The sequence below is a fragment of the Gadus chalcogrammus genome, chromosome 9, assembly GCF_026213295.1.
Source record: "Gadus chalcogrammus isolate NIFS_2021 chromosome 9, NIFS_Gcha_1.0, whole genome shotgun sequence".
Taxonomy (NCBI): Eukaryota; Metazoa; Chordata; class Actinopteri; order Gadiformes; family Gadidae; genus Gadus; species Gadus chalcogrammus.
This window is the reverse complement of record NC_079420.1, coordinates 17,409,808-17,431,650: the sequence shown is the minus strand read 5'-3', so window position 1 is coordinate 17,431,650 and position 21,843 is coordinate 17,409,808. Positions and strand designations below refer to the sequence as shown.

Genomic DNA, 21,843 nt, shown 5'->3' with positions numbered 1-21,843 from the left:
TCCAAGAAGAATTGTTCACCAACACAATGATGTGTTTATAGGCCAACCGCGTTTGACAAAACGAGCGCACTTAAAGTTGTAAAACTAGGAAGTTGGAAGATAATTCCAGATGCATTTGAGGAACTCCAGTTAATCTCAAAATGAGCAGAATTTACCATAACACATCCTTGCAAAATAAACCAGTCCATAATGATAGAATAGACAGCATTTGGCCACCTGCATCTGACAGGTAAGGAATTGGACGAACATAGTTTGTTTTCGTAATCCTCCCTGTCGATTTCGTTCACAAATCACTGATTTATGAAAACGACGTGTGCCTTTGTCGCCAGCGGGCCGGGGGTCCTTCTCGAAGGAATGCTTCGGGATGTCTCCCGACATGTCATCACCGACGTCAATAATCAGAAGGTACGGACTGATAGATAGGCTATCTGGATTGTCAGAATAAATAGGGGATGTCAATGGTAGAGTGCTGGATTCCACCTTCATCATTAAAGCAAAACATAAACAAAGGTCCTAAAATTGCAAGATTATAACCAATCATCGAACTTACTCCCCATTGTCAACAAAAAATACTTTATTTTAAACCTGCACTATATAACTTTTCTTCTGCAGCTTTTTACTCCATCAAATTAACGAGATAGTTTCTCAAGAATAAAAAGTTCCCATCCATTTGTCAATCCAGCCAGGGAATTTATTAACTTGTCGTCTGATATGACTAGAACGACAACTCAAGGAACTAAAGGTAACTAATGGGAAAACCTATACATTGAAGGGGGAAAGGCCAAGGGGTGATAAGTTAGTGCCTATATAGTGTAGAAGGGCCTCTGTAGGACAAAACATTGAAATCCCCTACTGAAGGCTTTATACAGTTGCGCAAATGAGTACAATCGGTACAATATCTCAGCAACGAAACAGGAAACAAGGCGTAACTGCCCCATGTATTTTTTAGTTTCCGGCCAAGGCTCTGAACCGTCTGCCCACAGAAGTTCTGCTTTGATATAGCAGGACTGCTGGAACCAAATCGACTCTTTGGCCCGTACCTAGAGACCTGAGCATTTACTGTTTTAACTGTCCCTTACCGTTTTATTATTGGCAGGTGCGTTTCTATGCATTGTACATCAAACCAACCCGTATCCATCAGCGAAGGTTTGACCCCACCGGAAAGGAAATCGAGCCGAATTTCAGTGACACCAGGAAGGTCAACACTGGTTACCTAATGTCCTCCTTCAGTAAGTTATTATTGATCATTAAGTACTGATCTGGAAAGCTGTTCAGCCAACCAACAATTCTAAATTATTAAATAATTAGGCCTACAGGAAGTTGGAAGGATAAGTAAACCCTGAGCCCCCAAAATAAGAAACAGACAGATGATCGGTTTGAAACACAGTCTTTATGGTGCAACACGCCAGTAAATATATTCTTTAATGATGCAGGGAAAGGGACTGAGGAAAAACAAACTGAAAGAATTCCTGCGTGGGATCCTCTGCACAAAGCAAGGACAGGGTTTGTGAGTAAGGGGTTAGGTAAAGGCGGGACCGTCTCTTGCTTTGCCAATATCCGTTGTCCAACTATTTAATCCTTTTAAGTCTGTCCAGGGGGACGTTTTCACAATACTCTTTGTCTTAAAAAACAGTCCAAAGTCCACGCACTAGTTAAGGACCCCATGTCCATGTGCTCAAAAAGGGCCCTGGTGTTGAGTGTCGCAATGCGTTCCCCATATGGGATCAGCGTCTCAGCTCATCCCAATCCTATATCCCAACATGTTCTCCCGCCACAACTCATGGATTTGTCTTGTGCCTATTACACTTCTCTATCTAAAACTTCTTAATAATACTTGATGAAATACCCTTTAAGAGCTCTGCGGAAATACCACACAATATCAATCTGTCCTTATTTGTTCATTGATCATTTCAATAATTTTTAATTAAAGGAAGAAACAGACTTACTAAACAGAGGAAAGTGAGTCATACTGCTCTTGCTTCCCTGGCAAGACGTTGAAAATGTTTAAGTCAAAGATAATAACCTTTTGTATTTAAAAAAGATACATGGATCCATCATTTCTGATCCTGACTGTGGTTGTTGACAATCGGTTGTACACTACTTTTCACGATGCATTGTGGGAAACGATTGTTCCACTAAATAGTGTATTAGAACTCAAACTATATATTTAGACGGCACTACAAATCGGCGGCCTCTATATAGCGAGTAGTGAGTGATTTTGGACACAGCCCATGACCAAGCTTCTCCTCTGGGCTGCCAAACTTCCCCATCCCTAGACCTGCTAAGCTCCCAACTAGCACCTAGGTGTGTATAAAATACGTGGGAACGATAGCTAGTAGTGGCTACGGTGTTTACTCCCAACGTCCACGACCTACCTCGGTATTCTAGTGCAAGATGCTTAACCCTTCCTTGCTCCTTAATGACATGTATCTGAATTCAATCATCAGTTGCTTCTGGATAAAAGCATCCGACTGCATACTGAAATGTAACGGTGTGTCCCTTTGTGCAGAGACGGAGGCCAAGGGGGAGTCGGACCGTCTGTCTGAGCAGCAGCTGGCGGCCATGGTGAACCAGGCAGAGCTGGTGAAGATAACCTGCAAGCACACACCCAGCGGCGGAACCCTGGCCTTCTGGTACCCCGAGGCCCAGATGGAGAACACAGAGCTTGAGGTGGGCCAGGAGGTGCGCCTCAAGACCAGAGGAAACAGCCCCTTCATCTGTAAGGTTAAAGGTCTTCCTTGGTTTTCCACGTGTCTTACTGTTACTGTTACACCCCAACCGATCGACCCGACCATTTTATGAAGTCTTACTGACAGATTTGTAATCGAGTGTATGTAAGCTGCTCACCCCATACAGCCTTAGTTGTCGTGTCTGGTGCAGTTTCCCCTGAGCATAGGTTCACCCAACTTATCTGAGCCGTAATTAACACTGAACAGCCTCAATTTAAATGTAAGATTAAAGCCAGACAAAGCAATTCTGTAAAATAGTGGTTTCCAACCTATTTATTAGATTTTGCTTTCACTATTCTGCAATCTTATATCCTACCCCGGGGAAGACATAAAGTTTGATCTTAGACTGAAAACCTGTTTCAAATTGAATGGTGTAATTGACCCCCGGGTGGGAAACCATTGCGATGATCACAATATATTGCCATTGGAATCTGTTACGTAACTGGCCGCTGTGCTTCCAGTCTCGTTAGCCCAGGTGGACGCCGGTAATGTAACAAAGTGCAATTTCGCTGGAGATGAAAATGCTGGCGCATCATGGACGGACAAGATCATGGCCAACAAAGCAGGGGCAGCTGGTGTTCAGAGCAACAGCGGAGAGGGACAGGGGGCCGAGGAGGACGAATGGGTAAACACAACCTTATGACTTCAATCTGACCCTTTTTCACAGTGGTGATCGAAGGACAAACCATGGGATGCTCATGAACAATGATTCTGAGTCTGATACTTTATACACCAGGTCAGAGGTGGTAGACTAATATGCCGGTGAAGTCATCATGTCCAGGGACACTTTTCCAAGAGCGATCATAGCGAGGTTAACACAGGTGTACCCTGCATTAACCTTGGGTAGGTACTGGTAGGCAGGTGTTTTCCCTCAGTATTTAACAGTTTGAGTGTGTAGCTGTATAATATACAGCTGCAAATATGTGGGGAAAGCTGATGGGACTGTGAATGGTTTCCTTCACGTTATGCCCATGAGTCCACAACATGACCTATCTTTGTGCTTTGTCTTTCCCAGGACGAATGAAGCAGAAATACAAGCATGAGCCTTTCCCTGCTGTTCTAGTTCCTCGTGGAGCGCTGGCTGACACTCCTCTGTATGTTTCTACAAGTATTTGGATCTTTCCCTGATTCACTCCCTCCAGCCAAATCAACTGTCTTTTTAAACAAAGACTTTGTTTGATTAGGCTTCAGCATAATAAGAGGTTGGGTTCATGGGTGTGAGCTCCACTGTTTCCTCCCCCAGTCGTCTTTCAGGTTGTATTGTGGGTTGTACCCGGTGCAATAATGATGGGACCCATTCAATTACATTTTTCGGCATTCCATAAAGAAGAGAAACACAGATAACCTTGACTGGAAGCCCAGACAGCAAAGCCATGAAAGGGAGAACATTTATGAAACTGTTGTGTGTTAAGTTAAAAAATACTAATACATCTGTAATAAAACATAAAACATTGAAACACACTCATCTATGATCAAACCCCATCACTTTTGAGAACTACAAGTTTTTTAATAACAAGACAATTTCTGGAAGAAGCTATGAATAGAAGGCACTCAACATTGTAGGCACTCAACATTGTAACCGGCTATAAGCCAATCTTTAAATAGAAACACAGGGAAAGATTATCGGAGAATCAACAGCAATGGGTGCTTTTAATTCCACATGTGAAAAGATGTTACGCGGTTTATAATTGTTGTTTTGAAACAATCCTACGTAGACTAATTGAACATTGAAATATATACATCATAGATATACATTTGTATTGACTTCATTATGATCAACATTTGTGTATGGTTAGGGTCTACATTTGTAGACCCTAACCCTTGCATAACATTTTTTATTATAAAACTTTTTAAACCCATTTCTTCCATTTAGTTAATCATTCTAACACATTGTTTTCATTGCTACAAAACATTTTTTATTACAATAAAAAAAGTACCATTATGTCTTGATTTCTGCTTGATTTAAGAGAAATGACTTACAATATGTAGCTAGCGTTTATATCTTTCAAAAGTACAAAAATAGGCAGTGATTACCGCACTAGGCGTGTATTTAATGACAGTAATAAGTGCAGGTTTATTATTAACCTCAGTATGTGCAGACACAATAACAAGTATTTAAACATCACTACATATTATAATAATTTCTTCAACAAACAAAATCTTACTTTGTGCCACTTTAAATGTATAATTTTCTCAATGAATTCTGACAGTGTTTCCCAATGAATTCTGACAAATGACAAAACTCTTTATAGATTAAGCTGGACTTCCACCTGTGGGTCTCAATATAGAATATAGATAAATAATTGATTGATCCATCAGAGTAGGTTCATCCTCTCAATTTAAGCATACTGGAATCGTTGATGACAGCATGAAATTGCATTCATGTATTGCCAAGTAAAACAGTGTATTGGCATCGGAAAAAAATATTGCAACAATTATGATTTGATCACTCAGGATTTTAATGGTTTGTTCAAAGTCTGCATGTCAACTTTGGAGTGTCAAGTTTCATTTTTTTATCTTCCTTTTTTGAAAGTGCAAAGTTCAGTTCTATACAAGGCTTGCTAAAAAGATTATGTGCTGTACCACTCCTCAGAGCCTGTTTCTGCCAGGAACCATTCCAGTACTGTTTGCTTGTTCTCCTTGACCCACTGGTTGTTTGCTTGGGTCTGCTCTATTGCCTGGTTCATAAGCATGTTACTTGTTGCATTCTGCAGCACCTGGAACTGCCTCAACTATAAGCATTGACAACACACAAACACACACACACACACACACACACACACACACACACACACACACACACACACATACACACATACACACCAGACACACGCACACACACACACACACACATACATTTTAAATAAACATTAGATAGCCCATAAGTTGTAGCCCTTATGAAAAAGTATGAGTTTATATACATTCCATTCAAGTACTCATACAATGTGTCAAAAGATTGTGTCTGAAAAGTGAATGAGTCATGATTTGATAATATTTTACATTAAAATATAATATCAAATTATACAACTTTCTCACCTCCTGCAGTTCAAAGTCTGTGGAGAACCTCTTGGTCACCTCCCGAAGTGCAATACTCACACCCATTCTACGTCTGCCAGGGGAGAGGGACAGGAAATACATGTGATCAAAAGAATTAAAACAATGAATGAACGTCCTGGTAACAAAATAAACAGTTGGCAAATATTACAGGATTAGATAATAATCAAATTTTAAGACCTTTGCACCTGACGAGTACAGCTCATTATCAGCTATGGCTCAGGCATGATACAATTTTTATGGCGTCTTATGCCTTACTCAAAATCATAGCTGGACATGTGTCTGGCCTTATTGCTTTGTGTGAAATAAAATATATATAAATTATCCACAGCTAGGAGGAGGGTGGAAACTAGCATTCCCAAATAAATAATTTGCTGTGACAGCAGTTACAATTAGGTCAGTTTTGTGTGACAGGCGTTTGGAACAACACCTTTTGGGCATTTCTGTTGTGGAATACTTCCCATGTAATATTATAACGATGTTGATATCAAGGCTGAATCTGCAACAAGCTTGACCAGGATTATACAAATAATAAAAATAAATATTCTGGAGTAAAAAACTTACTCCTCATGAAAGGTTTCCCAGTGTGCACGGATAAAGTTCCACGCCAAGCCCTGCCCCACTGCGTTTGCGCCAACATTCATAATGGTCTCGAAAACATCAGCCTTGCGTATCTTCTCAGGGTCCAGTGTGTATTCCAGTAATCTGAAGGAAAAAAACAGTAAGACGGTGAGTCACATGGTAATAAAACTAATTGGCAGCCTTGCCACGGCATTTTAAGAAGTTGACCGGACATGCCGGGAAATAGTCATCTAGAAATGAACTTGTTAAATGATTGAAAGGGAGTTAATGATTACTATTCCTGACATTTTTATCGTAGATTTTTCGGAACATAGTTATAAACTCCACCTGTTAAGCAGCCATATCTTTTTGGTGCAGGAGAGTGCATGAGCAAGGAGGTGTTTGTCTGGGGATATGGTGCATTCCTGGTACTTCCTCCACGCAAAGTCCCACTCCATGTCCCCCCCTGCAGCCAACGCCTGGCAGTAGATGGCAGGCCGCAGGTTGGGATGGATGCTGTCAGACAAAAACACACACACACACACACCAGACACACGCACACACACACGCACACACACACACACACACACACACACACACACACACACACACACACACACACACACACACACACACACACACACACACACACACACACACACACACACACACACAGGTACAAAAGGTAATACTTAAATATATAGTATTAAATGCATGCATAGATGTATATGAATACAAAAAATATATATTTTTTGTACCTGTTGTAAGTTTCATTCTTCATCCAGTTCCTAAACATCTTGACAGCCATGATCTCACACTCTGGGAGTCCGTTTGAACAGGCCACGTTGATGGCATTTAGCTGATTTTGCCTGTGGATAATTCACATTCCAATGTAACATCTCATATGAATCACTGGGTGGAGCGGAAATTGTCACTTGCATCAATAACAGCTGACCATTGAGCTGGGAAACGCATGTGTGTATATTTGCAAAATGTATGATATCTTCTGAACTCCCAAGGGCCTGAATCTTCAGGCAAGCTATGAGACAAATGCCCTACTATGTACAATCACACGTTTCATTGTGGCATAGGATTTAAGCAAATGCCAGTATGTGCTATGAGGCCAACTTTTGTACGTGTTGACAAGGCTTTCAAAAACGAGAGAAGCACTTTTGAACCAAAACGTTTCTGAGCTTAACAACAGGGGGAAGCTTATGGGACAATGCTCATTGGCATTTCCCTTGCTCTGCAAAATTTATAAAGTTAACACCACACCACAGAAGCCTGGACAAGCTTTATCTTGTGTATGCCCATCCATGGGCACACCCACAATATGAGATAACTGCAACATGCACCTTTAGCAGGTGTGCTGTGTGGTTCTGCTTTAAAATGTTATTTCACATATTTAAGATAGTTTTGTTGCTAGTGGACAGGGTTTGTTTTCAGATTTTATTTGATATGATCGAGTGTCTATTTCTGTCCCTTCACAGGGTTGCAGACATGCACTGGGCCGCCTCGGGAGCGGGAGGTACATTTTGTGTGCATAGAAAGCATATCTAGTTTCATCACAAGATTGTATTTAAAGACTGTATCTTACTGCTGATAAAGTTCAATTGGAATTGTTGAGTTGTCTGTGTAGTCCTTGAAGTGCATATACAGCGGCGTAACCAGCTTTCGCATATATGCCTGCAGAGAGAAAGACCAATTTGCATTTCATTTGGATTGCAGTCGTAGTCGTTCTTCCCTTCATTTGAGGATGGAGCCACGAGCTGGTGGGCCTCATTCCTGACGTGCTGCCTCACTGAACACCATGATGTTTAATAGTGAGTGTTGAACGGAACAATGGGAACAAGTGTTTTGAGAGACTGTGTGTGTGTGTGTGTGTGTGTGTGTGTGTGTGTGTGTGTGTGTGTGTGTGTGTGTGTGTGTGTGTGTGTGTGTGTGTGTGTGTGTCTGTGTGTGTGTGTGTGTGTGTGTGTGTGTGTGTGTGTGTGTGTGTGTGTGTGTGTGTGTCTGTGTCTGTGTGTGTGTGTGTGTGTGTATGTGTGTGTGTGTGTGTGTTTATTCACACAAACCTGCATGGGACCATAGACCAAGGAGCGATCAAACATCTCAACAAAGTAGTTGAGGTTCTGGATGGCGGTGGACCAGGGGAGACACGCCGTGTCATTCTGGAGGAATCGAGTGGTGTTCAGTCCAAGCGTCACGTTCACCATTTTGGCCCTGAGGATCATTCAAGATGACATTTGATCACATTTCTTGTAAACCTTCGACGCTTTTTGTTATAAAAAATAAAAGTCTTCTGTTGTTAATCAACAACAACTCTATTTAGTTTATTTCATTTAGGAAAATATACAACATGAAAGAGAATATCATAATAGTTATAGATAAGTACCTTAGAATTTATGGCCTATAAATACAACAGAAAAAATAATAGGTTAAGTCTATCATTGTAAATTTGGGAAAGTACCAATACCTGGTCAGGTGAAATGCATCGTCAATAAGTTGTCCTCTGTTCATGAGTGGTATAGCCTGCAAACAGAAACATTGTCCTTTCTAAATCAACATAAAGTTGGGTTAATCCGCTGTTCAAAAGTTTGCAAACTAACCGCATGGTACCTACATTGGGGTTGCTCTCTAGCTGATCCATGAGTCTCTTCCAGTTCTCTGGGTCGTAGTTCACCCTGTAATATCCAGTAGCATTGATATTGGCTAGAATCCACTTTCCTCCATTGGAGATGAAATTCTCCATCCTTACTGGAAGGGAAGGCACAATAAAATGTTGCTGCTGCGACGGTCAGTATGTAAGGCAGTCTTTTAAATCACTATTGCCTGGAAGCGATGCCAAGGTTATTTGCCATATGACGTGAGGTGAAGTGATGCACAAGAATAAGCCATCGATGTGGCATGCAGGTACTCATAATACACTGGTTTGAAAGCCTCTTGGTTTAGCTGTTATTAACATGAATTTTAATACATTACAATCAGTGCAATGCCGAATAAATGTATTCTACCATTATGAGGTATTAGCAGAGTATCTGAGGATACGTATCGTTATTATTATTAGTATCATCAATATTGTCTTTCCTATTGCTTTGGAATATGTAAGCGTTACCTGGGTTACCGTCGGTCAGCAAGACAAAGGAGGGTTTAGCCGTCTCTGACATAACTCTGATCGGGATTTGCCATACCTGACTAAATGAATGGAATGATAACGCAAACAAATGAACAACAAGAACCACTTTTGACAAATATATAAATAAAATGCTCAAAATAAAACAAAAAGATGCTTGTGGTAAATTGTGTAACATGCATGTTCTATAGTGGTGAACAAGCAATTACAAAACATGGCGGCAGTGGCAATTTAAAGTTATGTGGTTACTGACCACTTAACTTTATACAAAATTAAATGATTTTAAGTTATCATTATCTTTCCTAACACAGTTCCATCACAATAAAGGTGCAATTTGGAAGCCACTGCTAATGTATAATGAATCAAGGCATATCCTGAAAGTGGGAAATCGTCTCTGTGACATGTCTTAATCTCCAAGGTTTATTTATTCATTATGAACAGTAAACCATCTTCAAACTTTGTGCACTTGAAACATTTTCCCAGAGGCGCTCTTGGCAGAATTACCATGGCAACTGGGCAGCGCCCTTCACCATCAGTTCCAGTCGCTAAGCAGACATTGTGAACATACCCTGATTCTATTGACAGGTCCTGCGTGAACTGCTTCTGGTAGACCTCTCCACTGCTGGTGTTGATGGTGATGATAGGATACCCAATCTGTTGGGTCCATGTGTTCATCACTTCAGGAATATCATAGACGCCATTATCTCCCTGGTAGGCCTGAAAAAAAACAATATATAAATATATATATGTATTTTACTTATTGTGCCCAGCTAACCATTCACATACACCTGTCCCAGGGCATTATTAGCTTATACGTTCATGTTTACAGTGTAGAAACAGGATAGCATTAAAGAAACAATCAACAATCAGAATCAATAAATGTAGATGTTACCTTCTGCATATATTCCCACAAATCATGTGTTTCGACGCTATTATACTGGAATTCCTTCAGATACATCTACGATAAATAGAGAGAGTGAGAGTGAGAGTGAGGGAGAGGGAAATTATTAAAGGGAATACATGATGCACATAACACATCCTAAAGCATTTAAAGTCCTGAACACTCTGCCTTGAAGGGAATAGCCAGGCAGCTATCCTTTGTGCAGGTTCAAAAGAAGTAACGATTGAATCAACTTTTACACCAACTGAATTTATAAGTGCACGTCCTCAAAGGGTTGTAAGGGGTCCAAGAGTAAAACTAAAACATTGGAAGGCAATTCTGGTTTGATGCCGTTCAACAGCATGGATCCATTCACTAGATGGTCATCTTAATATCTTATGAATGCGCTTGCTAACCGACAGAGGTAAGAGGTCATCCCTTACTTTGATCCCTTTCTGAAACGATGACTCAGTCATGAAGTCCTCCAGCATCCTCAGCACGGCACCACCCTGCGGAGACGGAGAGCCCCTACCACCGTCAGCCTCGCACTGCTTCCTCCCATGTCTAACACACCTCTGTCTGCCACAGTGCTGTCCATCTGTCCCTGCATGTCTATTGTGCGTCACGTGACCTACCTTTAAGTAGGAGATGCTGCTGAACATCTCGTCGATCTGACCAGGATCCTGGATGTCAACTGCAGGAGAACTGAGAGGATGAGAGGAGTTCAGAGCGTCCACCTCGAATGCATTTTGTCGCTGCCTCATTTCGTTCATTTGTTTCTGGGGAAACACAAAACAGGAGTCAAAATATACATAGAAATCTCCATCACAGGACACAAAGACTTATTCCATCTTATAAATATAAACTAAAAACATTTTTTCTCATCTGCTATATGGCAGCTGTCGTGAAACTAAAGCAGGGTGTGGTCCAAAGATTTAAAGGATGTGAGAAAGAAATGTTGATCAAGAAAAAGATCCATCTTTCCATACCATGTTCCAGGTAGGTTCTTCCTGGGCGAGACCCAGGTTGGCCATATAGGTGGCGAAGCCCTCATTCAGCCAAATGTCATTCCACCATCTCATCGTCACAAGGTTTCCAAACCACTGTTTGTGGGGGAGAAGAATGGATATAAATAGTTCTATAAATATTATTATTACATACATATATATATATATATATATATATATATATATATATATATATATATAGATGAGTAACTCATCACCGAACACATGTGCGCAGACACACACACACATATATATATATAGATATATATATATATATATATATATATATATATATATATATCTATATATATATGTGTGTGTGTGTGTCTGCGCACATGTGTTCGGTGATGAGTTACTCAAACTCTCTTACCTGGTGGGCCAGCTCGTGTGCAACAATCTCCACAATCCATTCTTTTTGCCTTTGACCTGAGGTTTTGCTATCGAAAAGCACTGCAGACTCATCATACATGATTAGACCCCAGTTCTCCATGGCTACAGCGCGATGTTCCGGCACAACAAACTGATCTGTTGACAGCAGAAAGTAAATATGTTAAATATGTTAATATACTGATATATAAAAATATCGTCATTATATATCGTCCATCCATTCAACCATTCAGCCATCCCATCTTCATGCAGGGGCCTTACCCAGCTTTTGAAGAGGGTAAGTAATGTTGAATAGTTTCACGTAGTAGTTGAGAAGCTTGTCAGCGATGTTTGTTGCATACACAGCGTGTCCAGCTTCAATAAGTTCTTTCCGTGCGTACGTCTGTATGAATAAACAAATATAATCACATACAGTATAGCCTATGGTTTACACATGGGTTACATTGATGTCCTCATACAACATTGTAGCGATGAAAGCATGAAACCTGGATAAATAAACCTTAAATAAAGCCATGAAACCTAGAACTTCTTTTCTGGTTTCTCCTCCGTTGACAATCAACCAATACACTATTGCCTGGTTAGTTATAGCTAAAGTGGCCTGAACTGTATAAACGGTTACATGTTTGGATAGGATGGGTTAGTAGAATGGGTCTAGCATCTGAATTAATAAATAATGTATACTTTTTTAATTAATTTGGACAGAAAATATTTCTAAAGGGCTTGGACATCAGATTCATGTGAAATTTTTCAAAGAGGCGAATGGAAACTTTGTTTTGCCACGTCACGCATAAGAAACATAGCCTGGCTCCGCCCGCCTACGTTTCGCTCAATTTTCATTTCCCTTCAGTAGTTTGAGTTTGCGGTATATTTGCGGGTCTTCTCCGGTCACATTTTGCCGGTCAAATCAGCACACAGAGGGAGTGGCTGAGAATAATATAATAAACAATTATGAATTAAGAATTCTCAAAACAAAAGTATTTTCTTCAAGTATAATTGTTTACAATTTCAAACACAAATTATAATAATTTAAGGGGAAAATACATACAAGTGAACAGCTTCCGTACGACCAGGAAAATATTTTGATGTGTGTAAGACTATGGAGCAGTTTGAGTGGGGAGATCAAGGAATGTCCAAACATTAACCAGTTTAAAATAAAATACAAATAATTGATTTTTACGAGGTACAGGGATGAAGAAGGTGTTTAACATAGTGTATATGTTTATATGCATGCATATATTGGTATATATTTGACAGTATTTATATAATATTGAATGTTTAATTAGATATTATTAAAAGATAACTTGACAATATTATTAGATAAATACACAAGTGGTAATGAATTGTATCATATTGTAAACTAATATATATTAATATATAATTATTTTTTGATGATTATTATATCATTAATAAGGAAGCTAATACTCATTATAGATAAATAAATTAGGGAGAAGGGGTCAGATTAAATAAGTTTTCTTCTTCTCACCCCTTTTCGAACAGGTAAAGCAAGTGTAAGACAGTTTATTTTATTTTGTGTTTTTCATTGTGTGTAAATATTACTTTATTGTATCTGTCCACTTGTTTCATTTATTTTATTTTTTACTTGTTCGAAATAAAACCTTTTTCAATTCAATTCAATAATGACGTTGAGGTGGTCGTGCGCTAGTTTGAGTTGTAGTAAAACATTAGGGATTGGTTATGGCAGAATGGCACTGGGCAGATCTAATAGTTTTAATCTCCAACAGACACCCGCCTTCAAGTGAGTTAATGTTTGTCAATGGAGAGAGGCCAGACTCTCTGTGCAAATTAAATGAAGTACGAAAGTCTGGTATACCAGGCAATAAGAAACAATGTGTCAGTTTCAAATAAATCAATGTCCCCCCCATAATGACAAAGAATGTCCCGATGAATTACTAAACAAGGACTAAAACATCATAACCATCAAGAACGCCTCTATGCTCCTATACGTCCGAAATGGAGGCTGTCATTGCGATGTACAAGCCCTATTATCCGTGGCAAACCTACTTTGATTTTCACTCCATTGACGTTCGGTTTAGGGTTTTCGGTATAAGGAAACTCTGAGACTGAAAAGGCCAGCAGGTATGTGGACATCAGCTTTGTGGCAAAGAATGTGGTGGCCGACCAGTCGTCGTCTAGTAAGCGCGAACCTACAGTGGGAAGTGAGAGGGTTGGTTGGTAAACTCAGTCATCACTTAAAGAAAATGTACATTATTAGTCGTTTCACACAGTAAAACGTCATGAGAGGACGTGATACTTTCAAATATAATGTCAGCACGTCAGATATTTATAGTAGTATCGTCATTTGATTTATTTTTTACCAGACTTTGGCCAGTTTCCCAGTGCAATCGTTGGTTGTCTGTGGATAATGGTGACCTCAAATGTAGCCTTCATCGCCGGTTCATCAAAACAAGGAAAAACTTTTCTGGCGCTGGTGGGCTCCATTTGGGTGCTGGCGATGAATCTGAAGACATGTCGTAGATATGTTATAGATAGTTCATATATATGCTAAATGCTTACCCACAAACCAGCACCTTCTTTCAATAAAAACATTAAAAACATAGCCAGACCCGTGATGGACACCAGTACGTTTCTATTTGATAATCGTTTACAATTACTTTAACAGTTTTGCTTCTATGCTACCATCAGGCTGTTGTGCATTATGAGTCTTGACACCCATTTCACTCTGCGTTCCTTCCAAAGGTTTCTTCCTTGATTATTAGGGAGTTATTCTAATTAGCAGTAGGGAGATATTTCTTGCTCTTTGGAGGGCCAGGGGTTGGGAGTTCCATAAAATGCCCCCACTGAAGCCCTTAGTTACAGCCCCCAGAGACTGTGTCGTGTTCTTTGGAAAAGGTTCTCGAATCAGGATCGCTTTTAACCCACTTTATTTGGTAAAGGTTTACTCTAGTCTCTATTAAGCAAAAGGAGGGGAATTGTATAGGCATGCGTGGAGATACACTTAGTAGGGCATCTGAAGGATGCATTACCTGGAGCGTTCTGGTCCCCTGGGCTATGCGTTGGGACTTTAATACTGGGCAGGCGTCGACTCAGTTATGTGCTCTGATTGGCTAAGCATGGTGCTGAACTCCCGCCTCCTGGATACCCGTATGTGTTCTATATGCTGATCTCTTGCGGCTATGTGTTGGCATTACACTTGTTTTTTGTGGCCTTGAGCGTCTGGGTCTCTCGAACATCTTGACCGCTCGTATCTCTAGAATTGACGCATGATGAATGGTTTCCTGAATGAGCTGGACACCTCCCTAGGCTCAGGATACCTCCCTAAGATGAGAAAGAAGCCTCTTTGATTGGCAAGGGCATGTGTGGCCTGTTGGTATGAATGTGTGAATTATTTTACAACTGTAACAGTGATTAAGAACTAATACAAATATTATTGATTTGCCGTGACTTTATGTCATAGATCTCAAGATGTATACAATTAATTACCTATTGTTAAAGCTGCCATGCCATCACATTAAACATTCATGCGTCTTTTTATTTCGATTTGATTTGATTCCAGTCACATGGGAGGCCTACTTTGGAAGACTCTAAACAAAACAATGAACATCTGTTTGAATCAGGAACGGGGAAACACCCTGTTCACGTAGGGATTGGTTTCTTCCGTGTGAATGTATTCCCTCATATCTGTCACTTTATGGGCATCATTATAATTATGGTCAATCATTATCACATGAGCATTACATTGCAATGAACTTGTAGGTTTCCTTGAAAGGCTTGACGTCAGGACCAAATGTTTTCCTCATGTTTCTAGCAAACAATTCATAGTTGTTTTATGTTCATGCTCTATAAACCTCCTTGTCTGAAAATTATTGGATTGCGAATGTTAATAACAATCCAACCAATAATGATACAATGTAATTCATAGATACAAATTATATTGTATAAATGATATTGTGTAAACAACAATATAATAATATCAGGGTTTTTTAGACAATATGATAAGGATGATGAGACCATTTAAAAAAAGCACAGGAACAATATCATATATAATATAAGTCTAACAAACCTTGAATGTCCTTAAACATTGATAACACTGAATAAAATAAGGCATCTGCTGGTGAATGCCCTGGTGGAAATAAAGGAGGAATGAAGCCAGCATCCAGGCGGTTTGTACCTTAGGGTTTTACTGTCGAATTCCGTGTCTGGAATCAATTATACTTGAACCCCTGTGAGGTAACCAGTGGTATATGTTTTATCCTGGTTTAACACCAATTGCCTTCATGGTTATTTCCATAACTCTCTATTTCTCTCTATAATGGACATACACAAAGGCATGTGCACACACATACTCACACACAGGTGTAAATTGCTTTCTGATTTAATACCTACAAATATAAATGGCAATTGCCATTGCCACTATATGAACCAATCTAAATATTTGTCACTCTAAAGCGCCCCTTACATGAAAGGTGTTTTTCTCACTTACTTCTTTAGGCCGTCTTCGTTGTAGGTGCTTGCATACAGACCTTCCAAGTCCTCTGCCATCTCACCCTGGAAATCCACAAACAAACTATAATTTCCGCCTTCTGCAAGTGCGTCAGACATCTGAATCTCGAGGAAATCGGTCCAATCGTCGTATTGCAAGTACTTGACAAAGGGGAGCAGCTTTCCCGAGTCGCAGTCGGTCACAATCAGCCCGAGAAGTGTCAAGTTTTTGTTGTGAAGGATTATGGTCTTGGTTTTCTCTACACATTGGAAGAACACAGTGGAGTTCCCAGTGAAGACATTGATCTGGTCCGTTGCGTTGACGTCGCTCATGTTAAGGCTGGGGTACAGATGAGGCTGGAGGAAGAGCTTGTAGCTTTTGGGCACCAGGTTCCCAGGAAGCCGCATATCCGGTGGAGGGCCTGTGGGGAGCGTAGTTGGGGGTAGGGTGGTTGGCCGGGGTGTTGGATCCATCCCGGCGATCTGAGCCTCGTAAACAATCATCATGGTGACGATTCCCGCGATGGCTGAGACGGTCAGGGTGACCGTAATGATGGCGAAGACCTTGGACACATATATCGCTTTCGCCATGTTGGTTTCGTCCTCTTCCTCTGTCGCTTTGGTGTGTCCCAGAAGCTCCTGCTTTCTGGATGGAAGATATGCAAAGCTGGTCTACTAAAATGACCTGTACAACTTCCCCCGCCGGACTGCAATATGCTCAAAGCGTATCTGCTTCCAAAGGCCCTCCCAACCATAAATGGGGCAGAGTCTTTGCAATTAAGCGGTCATACACAGATTAAGCATTAACCTGAGGATTGGTGAAGGAGCAAAGAGTAAGATGTATATTGTAGGAAGGCGATGATCATTGGACTTGTTGATAATGCGTCATATCGCATACTCCCACATCTGGTGGTGGTTAGTGTAGTCCGGCCACTAATCCAGGGGTTGGATCAATCTCGAGCAACAATCTTCCCACCACCCCTCCCTAAGCATTACCAGCACATCTGCACTTGTTCATTGGAGTCCACAGTTGTGCACAAACTACACACTCTTGTATTTTAAAACATTAACATAAAATGTTTCTACAAAGATATGGTATGAGAGGGTGTGGGAAAGATTGTACATGAGTCTTAGGACATGCGACAGCTGCCAGCAGTCTAGTTTCGTGATTACAGTTTGGAATTGAGATTCTGGTTCCAGGTCCCGAGTACTTGATGTTTCCCCCACCTCCCACCAGTAAGACAGACCCTTAGAACAGCTACCTATAGTTCGGACTGCTCACAGCCTCGATCGTCCTGACCTCACATGACAAAATGGGCTAACAAATGAAGTTGCTAGGCAGAGGGGAGAGAGAGTTAGGGAGGAACCACGATGAAATAATTGGCAAATTGTAAACCACATCATCACACATATCCAACATGCATTTGCCATGGGAAGAGATGTCCCTCTCCCGCTGAGAAACCACTGGGGTAGAGCATTTATAGGATTTGCTGCTAAATTACGCCACGACATTTTTATAGCATAACACATTTGGACACACCATGAAATGCACCACACAAACATTATAGTTCTAGAGTGAGTCAATTCAATGAGGTAAGAGCTTGATTTTCAATTTGTTTCATTCACTTATTTTCCCAAGGGGTATAACGGTGTTAAAACTAATCAGGGAGGGAAATCAGTTAAGACATCTTCATTGTTGGTTACTTAAAAGACTTTCTGCAACACATCTTAAAACACACAAACACACATCTTTTACTCCTTTTTTTATTATAAAACCCAAATTGTCATGAGTTTCTATATTTTAACTAGCATAAATACCTTCACACAAATATTTGAACCGTTTCCACATAAAGTCAAAGGCAATCATTGTCAGAATTCCCTGGTCCAAGACAAAATGATGATGGCCAGTGCAAATGTAAACAATGCTGTAGACGGAATAAATGTTGGGGACAGAACTCCACGTTTGCAACAATGACCTCTGTTGGTAGAAAGTAAAATAGCAAGATGCTATGCATAGTGCAGAGGCAAACAAATGAGGATTAAAATAAGGAAAAATGAGAATAACAGCCCAAACTACGACTTGGTCGTTGTGGCAGCAAAAATACTCTAAAAATTAGAATAAAGTAGATTTTTCAGTCATGGCAGAATACAATATTGTCAGCCGAGTGTTGTTGTGATTTAATATAACCTTAATCGATTGTTTTAATCAGTAAACCAATCATTGGATCCTTAGATTATCTAAATTGAGGTCAAAGTGATTCATTTTAATAAGTTAAATTGAGTCAGCAATCCTTATGAACCCTAACAGCTGCTAAGTAATACTATGGAATATATTAAGTGTTCACACATAAGTGGTCATTATATTCCTTGATGATCCATAGAAATATAAGAAAAAATGCATAGTGAAACACAAGGACCAGTCAGTCAGGAGTCACATTTCCTGTTGTGATTAAAACCACAAAAGCTTAGCTCTAAGGAATGGACTTTCATGGCCCTTTCTTCGTTTCAAATCTTGGACTGTTTGAGACGATGGAGTAACTTTCCCTGTTCATTGATAATGAGGGTTAGCTTGCCGAAACAACTCATATTTCTGTGAGAAACCTTCTTATATTATTGTACTACAATAATGACGAAAATGTGAAAAGTGCACTGCACTCCACATTCTCACTCATTTATTAATTCATACATTTTTTAAAGGCGGAAGTTAATCAAAAACAAACATATTTAGTCTTCTTCTTGCACATTAATCTCTTTGTTCGCACCAAAGTCGCGCAGAAGGCTGCACATTTCTACACTCTATGTGGACCTAAAGGAAAAAGCTAACACACAATGGTATCATGTGGGGGTAAAGAATATCCTAAACATAAAATGTTAAAAGAAAGGCTACTATGGTTCATTGATATGTATTTAGATTTAAAAAAAAATAAAAACAGCTTAAATGTAACTCAACACACAACTTCAACCCCACATTCAAATGAATTGAAAATATCATGATGGGAAATTACTATTCACTCTGATCCGTTTATCCAACTCTGCTTGTATCGATGCAGAACTTTTAAGTTTACTTTTGATTCATTCAAGTTAAAATTGTATGCTTGATCAAAAAGAAAAAACACTAGGACTGGCTGACCAGAACATCATCAAGATGTTCATAAGAAAGCTAAAGCTACTGGTTTCAGTGTCGTAGGTTCCACAGTATCACCAGAGCCAGCTGTCCAGATGCTGCACACAGTAGCAGGACTGCTGCAGAATGGCAGAAAGCTCACTGTAGCTATCTTCTCTCCAAGTGGGAACAAGTTTCTCATTGTTGAGCGCCTGGAGTTTGGGCGCCCCGTCCCGCAGGACGTGGTACAGACACGGCCAGCGGCTCTGGATCCTCAGCCGGGTCCTGCGGTCCAGCGTGATCCCGCGGACAATCTTCCTGGCCCGAAATTCCCGCAACGCCGGGAGCTTCAGGCGTGAGAAGACCAGACCCCGGCTTGGAGACACATCCAGGAACTCCAGGCAGGGGGACTCGAGCGTGTACGAGATGCCCAGGTTCCTGAGGGGCACCAGGATGTGTAAGGTCAGGGATCTCAGGCTGGGCAGGGAGTCGGTCAACGTCTGCAGTGTGGACGGAGGGACCCCTTTGAAGACCCAGAAGTACTTGAGTTCAAGGACGCGCAGGCGCTGAAACTGTGTGAGCAGCGAGACGGAGAGGTCGGACCAGTCGAAATGCATCTTCATCTTGGAGATGCGGGGGCAGCATTTGGTAAGCTTGGCCAAAAGCTCCTGGAAACTGGACACCTGGCAATCAATCACAAGAAAAACCACATTATCTTTTGTTTATCCAAGAAATGTATGACTCATGTAGGGCAAACGTTGGCATCATCACAGTCAATGCTGAAACTGAAAATGGACTGAGGACTTTGACCCCTTGCTGATTGGTTGGAGAGTTTAGGATGACTACACTGTTGCACAAGCCATGTCATTACTTTTGGGCAAAAGACCTGACATTGTCTTCTAGAACAATCCGATAATAGAGAGGTTGAGGTATCCAGGTCCTCATCAAGCCCACATCCACGTACCCAAACCACTGTGCTCACGCGGTCAAAATTAAGTTATTGCTTTCATTGTATCTCGCTACCTAACAAATTACCCCACTAGACCAATTAAACAAATGGTAACACTTTAGAATGCAGTAATAAGTCATTTATAAGTTTCTTTTACATGTATTTAGAGAGTCTAATTACAATAGACACCTAGCTAATTTTATATTTCACTAGGCATGCGTTCACACAACGTCGCTGTTACCTGATCCATCTTGCAAATGCTTTCCTGGTGGGAGCTGCTCTCCTGGTGGGAGCTTGAACTGGAGTGGATCCTGAGGTCCAGTGGTTCAAACAGTGTGAAGGTCCAGTTGAGGTCAAGGTGGCCAAGGTCTATGCAGTGGACACTATCCAGCAGGTGACTCAACAGCTCTCCCCATTTGTTGCACCTGTCCCCAACGTCAAAGCTGGCCTTCAGGGTCAACAGGCTGGCATGACGGGAGATGAGGTGGTGAGTGTAATGGTGAACCCAGGCTTTCCACCGCTCAAACTCTCGGTTTGAAACCAGCAGCCCCACCTGGCCCAGATGCATGATCCCACGGCGATAGTCAGCCACCCTCCACAACTTCCATGAACGGACGAGACAACTCCAACTAGAGCAGACCAGTGCACAGCTGCACTTGTCCACCTCATTCAGGAAGGACAATACGTGCAACTGGCACTCCACAGGTAACAAGTTAAACGGGAAGAAGTCCTCCACAGTTTTCCTTCTGCTGTTTAGAGAAACCAGGGACCTCTTCCGTGGGGACATATTAGTAGTTGATGAAGATTGAATATTGGTGGCCATTGGAAGTCAAATTCTGCACCTTGAAGTGTTATGGTGTTGTTTTGCCATATTTGTGTCAAGTTTTGTTTGATCTTGATAAGAAAAAAAAGTCAAGGAATAAAGTGTATTCATGTTATCTTCAGCACTGGGTTTAACATGCTATTCACTTTGAACCACATTTGGTAACGCAACAGTCAAAATTAAGAAAACCAAGCACACTATAATTGTTAAAATGATGTGGGCATTTTAAGATCGTTTAGTTACCACTATTGACTTGTTATTTAATTAAGACGGCAAAATATGCTGTCCGCGGTGAAAATAAATATATAGCATTACCTTTTGAAGAAATAAAATACGAGTTAGTCAAACAAGCTAACAAAACCGTAATCGGATGTCCGTTGGACTGGGAGTACGAATTAGACATTTTTTGTAAATGTCACACATGGTCAGATATGATGATAATGATAGTACGGTGGCTTATTAAAAGATTTGAGGTCACTTCGGAACGAAAATGACAATATTTAACCGCATACAGGCTACAGACTAAGCTAACAGCTGAGCTCTGTTTATGTTATTTCTCGAATGATGCGTCATCAACTTGCGCCGACATGCTTGTTTTGGCCCGTGTTGAACCATTGTTGGGCGGTGTTAAAGGGGGATAACGGTGCCATAGTGTTCATACCAGCAGGGGGCGTAAGAGATATGCGTTGTTAGATGCGTGTACTTTAGAATACAGATTCTATACTTATATATAAAATAACCGGCATAGTTTAAGGG

At 40.7% G+C, this 21,843-nt stretch overlaps 3 protein-coding genes across 3 annotated transcripts; 1 reads left to right on the top strand and 2 right to left on the bottom strand.

Annotated features, from left to right (window-relative positions):
- Positions 1-46: 46 nt before the first annotated feature.
- Positions 47-5,663, top strand: arpin (actin related protein 2/3 complex inhibitor). Its single transcript, XM_056598183.1, has 6 exons — positions 47-229; positions 330-405; positions 1,097-1,229; positions 2,510-2,719; positions 3,191-3,354; positions 3,745-5,663. The coding sequence occupies exons 1-6, from the start codon at positions 141-143 to the stop codon at positions 3,751-3,753; spliced, it is 681 nt and encodes a 226-aa protein (XP_056454158.1). The 5' UTR covers positions 47-140; the 3' UTR covers positions 3,754-5,663.
- On the bottom strand, positions 3,692-17,277 carry anpeplb (alanyl (membrane) aminopeptidase-like b). The gene is made up of 20 exons (XM_056598176.1): positions 16,214-17,277; positions 14,088-14,230; positions 13,774-13,916; positions 12,013-12,133; positions 11,735-11,889; positions 11,347-11,460; positions 10,993-11,136; positions 10,801-10,866; positions 10,370-10,435; positions 10,046-10,194; positions 9,460-9,539; positions 8,968-9,101; positions 8,821-8,876; positions 8,420-8,567; positions 7,942-8,030; positions 7,103-7,213; positions 6,693-6,860; positions 6,348-6,488; positions 5,766-5,838; positions 3,692-5,461 (listed from the first exon to the last, which is right to left on the bottom strand). The coding sequence occupies exons 1-20, from the start codon at positions 16,801-16,803 to the stop codon at positions 5,300-5,302; spliced, it is 2,853 nt and encodes a 950-aa protein (XP_056454151.1). The 5' UTR covers positions 16,804-17,277; the 3' UTR covers positions 3,692-5,299.
- A 349-nt stretch (positions 17,278-17,626) lies between these two features.
- On the bottom strand, positions 17,627-21,682 carry si:dkey-12e7.1 (uncharacterized protein LOC557553 homolog). Its single transcript, XM_056598070.1, has 3 exons — positions 21,403-21,682; positions 20,506-21,158; positions 17,627-19,998 (listed from the first exon to the last, which is right to left on the bottom strand). Exons 2-3 carry the CDS (start codon positions 21,085-21,087, stop codon positions 19,411-19,413), a joined length of 1,170 nt encoding a protein of 389 aa, XP_056454045.1. The 5' UTR covers positions 21,088-21,158; positions 21,403-21,682; the 3' UTR covers positions 17,627-19,410.
- Positions 21,683-21,843: the final 161 nt, after the last annotated feature.

Coding starts and splice junctions, on each gene's coding strand:
- si:dkey-12e7.1 (XM_056598070.1), bottom strand. CDS start 21,087: ATGGCCACCAATATTCAATCTTCATCAACTACTAATATGTCCCCACGG. Junction 19,999..20,505: donor GCATTTGCAAGATGGATCAG/GTAACAGCGACG, acceptor ATTGATTGCCAG/GTGTCCAGTTTCCAGGAGCT.
- anpeplb (XM_056598176.1), bottom strand. CDS start 16,803: ATGGCGAAAGCGATATATGTGTCCAAGGTCTTCGCCATCATTACGGTC. Junction 13,917..14,087: donor GGGAAACTGGCCAAAGTCTG/GTAAAAAATAAA, acceptor TTCCCACTGTAG/GTTCGCGCTTACTAGACGAC. Junction 8,877..8,967: donor AGCTAGAGAGCAACCCCAAT/GTAGGTACCATG, acceptor TTCTGTTTGCAG/GCTATACCACTCATGAACAG.
- arpin (XM_056598183.1), top strand. CDS start 141: ATGAGCAGAATTTACCATAACACATCCTTGCAAAATAAACCAGTCCAT. Junction 1,230..2,509: donor TTACCTAATGTCCTCCTTCA/GTAAGTTATTAT, acceptor CCCTTTGTGCAG/AGACGGAGGCCAAGGGGGAG. Junction 2,720..3,190: donor AGGAAACAGCCCCTTCATCT/GTAAGGTTAAAG, acceptor CTGTGCTTCCAG/TCTCGTTAGCCCAGGTGGAC.